The 6,625-nt window shown below is 51.3% G+C and overlaps 1 protein-coding gene across 2 annotated transcripts; it reads right to left on the bottom strand.

Moving 5' to 3' along the window:
* Window positions 1–2,556: 2,556 nt before the first annotated feature.
* On the bottom strand, window positions 2,557–6,112 carry LOC309808663 (proteoglycan 3-like). 2 transcript variants are annotated; one of them, XM_082629204.1, is made up of 5 exons: window positions 5,997–6,112; window positions 5,235–5,548; window positions 4,415–4,546; window positions 3,478–3,583; window positions 2,557–2,670 (listed from the first exon to the last, which is right to left on the bottom strand). In XM_082629204.1, exons 1-5 carry the CDS (start codon window positions 6,055–6,057, stop codon window positions 2,612–2,614), a joined length of 672 nt encoding a protein of 223 aa, XP_082485330.1. In that variant the 5' UTR covers window positions 6,058–6,112; the 3' UTR covers window positions 2,557–2,611. The 2 variants fall into 2 exon arrangements, with proteins under 2 accessions (XP_082485330.1, XP_082485331.1); XM_082629205.1 differs by having other exon boundaries at window positions 3,478–3,577.
* Between the last annotated feature and the right edge of the window lie 513 nt (window positions 6,113–6,625).

Genomic DNA, 6,625 nt, shown 5'->3' with positions numbered 1-6,625 from the left:
AACTGGATTTTCTGTTCCAAAAACTCCACATCTGGTGGGAATGTAAATTGATACAACCACTATGGAAAACAGTATTGAGGTTCCTTAAAAAACTAAAAATAGAACTACCATATGACCCAGCAATCCCACTATTGGGCATATACCCTGAGAAAACCATAATTCAAAAAGAGTCATGTACCACGATGTTCATTGCGGCACTATTTACAATAGCCAGGACATGGAAGCAACCTATGTCCATTGACAGATGAATGGATAAAGAAGATGTGGCACATATATACCATGGGATATTACTCGGCCATAAAAAGAAACGAAATTGAGTTATTTGTAGTGAGGTGGATGGACCTAGAGTCTGTCATACAGAGTGAAGTCAGAGAAAAACATATACCGTATTCTAACGCATATATATGGAATCTAAAAAAAAAAGATGTAGACATAGAGAATGGACTTGAGGACACGGGGTGGGAGGGGGAAGCTGGGGCTAAGTGAGAGTAGTAGCGACATATATACACTACCGAATGTAAAATAATTAGCTAGTGGGAAGCAGCAGCATAGCACAGGGAGATCAGCTCGGTGCTTTACGATGACCTAGAGGGGTGGGATAGGGAGGGTGGGAGGGAGGCTCATGAGGGAGGGGATATGGGGACATATGTATGCATATGACTGATTCACTTTGGTGTACAACAGAAACTAACGCAGTATTGTGAAGCAGTTAAACTCCAATAAAGATCAATTAAAAAAAAAACAACTCCACATTTCATCAGATAGCTGTACAGATACACACACACATACATGCACAAAGGTAGACCTGTACACAGGTATGCTCAGACACACTGACGTGTACACATACTCCCAAAGATACTGGCCAAAGACACAGCGGTACACACATATGTATGCATATACAGATTCAGGAGTATAAGGTACAAAGCTACACAGATACACACACTCAAAGATGGACACAGACGTAAAGGCATATCCATAAATAGAGATGTATAAAACGTACGCACAACACATACATGATGACTCACACACAGATTTATGCATATTTACAAATATAGATTCACATATACACAGGTATCCAAAGACTGACTCTTGTACACACCAAGATACATATACACATGTGTATGTGTGCGCCCCCAGAAATACTTGTACCTTCTCCCTGCGCCCCATGTAGAACTACACCCCCATAGAAGTCTCTCTTTCTATCCCTCTCTCTCTCTCACAACCCGGGGCTCTCTGTCCTCTGAATACCCAGTTTCCAGTCTGAGTTTCTCGCTTCATCAAGCCCAGATCCTTCCTGGAGCCCAGCCTGGAGCAAAGTTAAGAGCAGCAACAGTGTTCTCTCTCAATGTCCCCAGGATGTGAGAAAATGGGAGAAGCAGAGGAGACCTGGGGCTGTAGAACCAGCATTGGAGCCACACAGCTACAGATGCCCTGACTTTGGGCCCAAGGCCCCGGGATGAGGGGCTTCCCTGGTGGCACAGTGGTTAAGAACCCGCCGGCCAATGCAGGGCACACGGGTTCGAGCCCTGGCCTGGGAAGATCCCACATGCCGCAGAGCAACTAAGCCCGTGCGCCACAACTACTGAGCCTGCGTTCTAGAGCTCGTGTGCCACAACTACGGAAGCCCACGCGCCTAGAGCCTGCGAAGCCCGCGCACCGCAACGAGGAGTAGCCCCTGCTCGCTGCAACCAGAGAAAGGCCTCGCGCAGCAACGAAGACCCAACTCAGCCAAAAATAATAATAAACATAATAATAATAATTTTTTTTTAAAGGGCCCTGGGATGAGAGGCAGCTCCTTCCTGAGAATGCGGCCCCTCTAGGGAGGGGAGGTAGGCTGGGGACCGGGGAGGGGACGAAGGATTCGGGGTGCAGTGAGGAGGACAGCCACCCTCCTGGGAATGGGGTGGAGAACCATCTCAGAAGAAGTTGGGGCCTCTGAACTCACACACAGGTGGCTGGGAGAGTGGAAAATAGGGGCCATTATCATAAGTGACAAAGACACAGGTCTAGAGAAGCCGGCTGCCCCGACAGACTACTTTCTCTTCCCCCCTACGTGGTTAGCGCAGGTGGCACCTCAATGGTCCATCCAATTCTTGAATCTGCCACAGAGCCTCCATTTTGGAAAGCCGCCACTCCCACCCCGCCCCGCACATTTTACTGAATCCAAACAGAGCAACAGGGTCAGTTCCCCACCCCCTCACCAAAGGAGTTCTTCCTCCCAGAACCTGGGGGAGGTGGGGCGCGCGGTGTGGAATCCTCGGCGCCGGAACGAGAAGGACCGCCGCCTGGTACGCACTCCGCCCCCAGGTGGCGCTGCAGACACACCCCGGGGCCCCGCCCCCGCCCCGCCCCCCCAATCCGGCGCCCTACTGCAACATCTTTTCCTTTCCTCAAAGTCCCACTCCACTCCCCACGAAACCGAAGTGAATGCTTCCAGGATTTTCCAACCCAGAGTCCAACTCCTCTAAAGTGCTCAATGAAGAAACAAGAGTCAGGAGATGCTGTGGGAAGTCTGGCTTTATGATCCGCAGAGGCTGGGGACAAGTGCCAAGGGTAGGACAGAGGCCACCAGGAGGGCGTGAAGGGAGGATCTCCGTGCCTCTGGCTTGGCTTAGAAGGCGCAGACGAAGGGCAGACGTGTTTTGCATCGAGCTCGTCGCCAGCGACCCCCTAGCGGTAGAGAGCACAGTGATGTCAGCTGCCCACCTGCGTGTGTGGCCTGTGCTCCCTCCTCCCCTCCTCAGGCACCTCATATGTCATCTTTGCCTGCCGTAGTCATGATCCGATGGCCACAGGTTTCCCACACATCCGGACTAGCCATTGATCTCTTCCCTTGCAGAGGCAATGTGCTAAGTGCTTTATATGGACTATCGTTTAATCCTCACAATGACTCTCCAAGAGGTCAGTGCTGTCATCACTCTCGTTTCACAGATGAAGAAACTGAGGCTTAGTGGGAGTGATAACTTGCCTGTGTCTCAGCTGGCAAGTGGCACAGCTGGGATGTGAATCTCGGCCATCTTACTCCAACCCATATGGTCCAGCCATTGTAATAAGTTCCCTCACATCTGGCAGCCATGCTGTTCAAAGCTGGCAAATTATGTCAGTCATCCTTAATGCCCGCATCTTCACCTCATGCCTCATCCACACCTTACATTCACATCTGTTCCTCCCATCTGTCCCATATTCACTCCTTGTCGCCATCATATCAGAGGAAGGAAAGGAGCCCCCAGGCCCCGAGCCCAGCTTTGCCTGGGAGGATGGAGAGTCCTCATCTAGCCCCTGTACTGGGAGCCTCATCACCTGGTTTTGCTCTAAGGAATCCCTACATCTCAGCCCTCCTCACAGACAGGGACATTGGTTCTCCAGTTGGAGGGAGGGTGTGGGTTTGGGGAGGTGTGTTCAGGCAGCTCAAAGGGACATGTGTGGGAGTCCACCTTGCCACCCCTTCCCCTTGTCCTGGTGCCCGGCCCCCCTCACCTCTGGTGCTCAGGGCCACACAGCGGCCTCTCCCATTCCCAGGTTGTCCTGAGGCCCAGTGTACAAAATTCCAGGCACTGCCATCAGTCCAGTGATATTTCTGGCACTGGAATTAGAGAAGAGAGAGGCTGGGTCAGAGAGCAGAGGTCCAGAGAGACAGACAGATTCTGGGTCTCCAGAAAGCCCACTGGGTATCCCTTCCTGAACACTGTATATATAATCTCCTCTCACTGACTACCTGCCTAGGATACCGTTGAGACCCATCCCTGAGCGTTCGCAGGCAATGACAATGGAAGAGCAAACATCACTTCCGGCTATCACACAGAGTAGGCTTCTCCAACTTCACTGTGCACACAGATCTCCTAGGGATCTAGTGAAAAATGTGGATTCTGATTCAGGAGGTCTGGGGCGGGGCCCAAGATCGTGCATGTCTAATGAGCTACCCGGTGATGTTGATACTGCTGGTCCGTGAACCACACTTGAGTAGCAAATATAATGGCACTTATTTGTCCACAATCCCAAGGCCACTCTGAGAGAAGGACCCTACTTTAGAGATGAGGAAACTGAAATTTGGAGGCAGTCATTCAGCTAGTAAGGGACCAAACTAGATATAGAATCTATCTCCTGACGCCGGGAGTGTGCTGGTAAACGTGTAACAACCAGCTTTGGGGGAAGGTGAGAGGCTAGAGGGAAGAAAGAAACCTGATTTGTAATAATTGTCAATTTCCTTGGTGTAAATACATCCACCATGGCAGATTTCAAGCTACAAGCATGAAGCCACTGAACATGGAGTTAGGAAGAGAAGCACTCAATCATCAGTTCTCCTAAGCCGGTATGAGCCAGCTTCAGCTGCTGGGATGAGGCTTTATGCCAGCAGGTGGTCCCTTGAGGCAATCAGAAAGACCTTCGTGTACCTGGGAGTTGGCCCCTCGCTTACCCGGCCCTTGATGAAGCCTCCGATCCAGACCTGTGCTTGGTTGATCCTACTGACCCAGACCTGGATGCGATAGTTGAAATAGGAGTTGTGGATGGAGACGAGGTTGCCTCGGTAGCACTTCCTGCATATACTCTGCAGAGAGAAGAGGTGGGGTAGAAAATTCACTGTTTTCTCTCAAGTCCCTGAGTCTCCAGGAGAGACCCCCTCATCCCTTTCCAAGTCAGAAATCAGGGATCTATCGCCCCCCTGAATCCCGTCTCTTGTTCCTTTATTTGGTGTCAGGAACTTCTTGCAGAAAAGAATAATAATATTCAGAATAACTACAGCCACCATTTACTGAGAGTTTACAATGACCCAGGGACTATTCTAAATACTTTCCATGTATTATTTAAATCCTCTCCACAACTCCAAGAGGTGGTACGGTACACCTCCATTTTACAAATTGAAGATACAGGAGCCCTGAAAGGTGAAGTGACTTGCCCAAATAAAATGGCTGGTGACAAGCAAAGCCAGGATTTAGCACAGGCATATCTTATACCAAAGCTTTTTATCTAAGCCAGTGGTTCTCAAAGTGCGGTCTCCTGACCAAAAATATCACCACCTGTGAATTTGTTATAAATGCAAACTCTTAAGCCCCAGACTTGCTAAATCAGAAATTGAGGAGACGGGACCCAGAAATCTGTGTTTTAATGAGATTTCTAGGAGACTCTGATGCATACTCGGCTTGGAGAACCATTGGTCCAAATGACAGGGGACAGAAGTTTGCCTCCACTCTTGTCTCCTCCACCTGGTCCCCCATAGTAACCTCCCTGCCATTTACCTGAGCTTCCCGAAACTTCCTCGGGGTCCGCACCAACAGGAGGCGGCAGGTCTTGCACCCAGGACCGCCTGGAAGCTGAATTGTGTCCTCTTCCTTAGGGCACTGCAAATCCTTGTCTAGGGCAGCTGGGTCTGACTCCATGGCCCCCTCATCCTCAAACGCATCTTGATAGCTGGAAGCCACAGCGTCCTCTTCCTCCGACTCAAGCCCTCCATAATTCAGGGCCAGCTCTCCCTCCTGTTCCCCCGAACCTTCCAGATCCTGGCTCAGGTCAGCCTGTGTCTCTCTGCTGCCCAGATGGGAGGCATCATTCTCTGGAAAGAAGAGAAGAGGTAACCTGCCCTCAGGCCGGGCTCTCTGTTCTTCCAGGACCACGGACAGCTCTGATGGCCCCACTCAGCCTTCCGAGGGACGCCATCTGGAACCAAGACTGGAAGGATCCCTTGGGGGTTGGGCAAGCCAGAATTCTTGCATCACACACCCAAAGGCATGAGAACCTGGCTGACACCACAGGTGGGGTATTTTGGGAGTGGGAGGCAGCACCTGTGAGAAGCCCTCATCTTCACAGGTGGGTGTTTTTCCTTGCAAAAGAGCCCTGACGGAAAGTTCAGGTCACAGTTCTGAGTCCAGGAGAAATCTAACTAGAGGTGGGCTGGGTCAACTGAAGAGGGGAGGCTGTGGCCCTGGCTCACAAGAGCAAAAACAGATGCAGGAAAGAGGAGAAAAGAGAAAAATGGATGAGGGCGGAAGGGGAGGACTTACCCAGATACAGAGCAGAAACTGTCCCCAGCAGGACAAGAGGCAGAAGCAGGAGGCATTTCATATCCCCTCAGTCTTGTGACAGGGACACAGCTTCACCTTTCCTCCTTGGGGACTTCTCACGTGTCTGCACGGCCCCTGGCACACAGTGGAGATGCAGTGTTTGCTTCACTGGTGGATTAAAGGGCAAACTAGAGAGCTTCCTTCTCCCCCCGTGAACAGACCCTGAGCTGGAGAGTCAAGAAAAGAACAGGGGGTTGTCAGCTCAAGTACAAAAGACCCTTTTTCCTGAGAGCTCCATCACTGCTCCCTGGGGCAGCACTTAGCTCAGATGCTAGCCGCCATGGGAACAGGTCTGCTCACATTGAGGGCCAATTTCACTCACACTGGGGGTGAAAGGGGAAGGATAGTGGCCATAATGGTCCTAAGGACAGGCCTCCAGGGTGTTTGCCATATAGGGTCCTGCTTCCCCCAGCCCTGGCCCTCTCCTTCCCGGGCAGCCGAGGGAGCACTTACGTCCTCAGAGTCTGGAGCCTCCACTCTCAGTGCCTCTGGCTCCTGGGTGCCAGAGGCAACCCTTATACTGGGCTTTTGGGGAAGTGGGAAGAAGCCAGGACGATTGCCCCAGGCTT

This window comes from Mesoplodon mirus, assembly GCF_964341445.2.
Source record: "Mesoplodon mirus genome assembly, chromosome: 7".
Taxonomy (NCBI): Eukaryota; Metazoa; Chordata; class Mammalia; order Artiodactyla; family Ziphiidae; genus Mesoplodon; species Mesoplodon mirus.
Note: the sequence above shows the minus strand (reverse complement) of the source record. Positions and strands in the feature narration are given on the sequence as shown.

Coding starts and splice junctions, on each gene's coding strand:
- LOC309808663 (XM_082629204.1), bottom strand. CDS start 6,057: ATGAAATGCCTCCTGCTTCTGCCTCTTGTCCTGCTGGGGACAGTTTCT. Junction 3,584..4,414: donor GAGGCTTCATCAAGGGCCGG/GTAAGCGAGGGG, acceptor CTCTAATTCCAG/TGCCAGAAATATCACTGGAC. Junction 2,671..3,477: donor TGTGGCCCTGAGCACCAGAG/GTGAGGGGGGCC, acceptor CTCTACCGCTAG/GGGGTCGCTGGCGACGAGCT.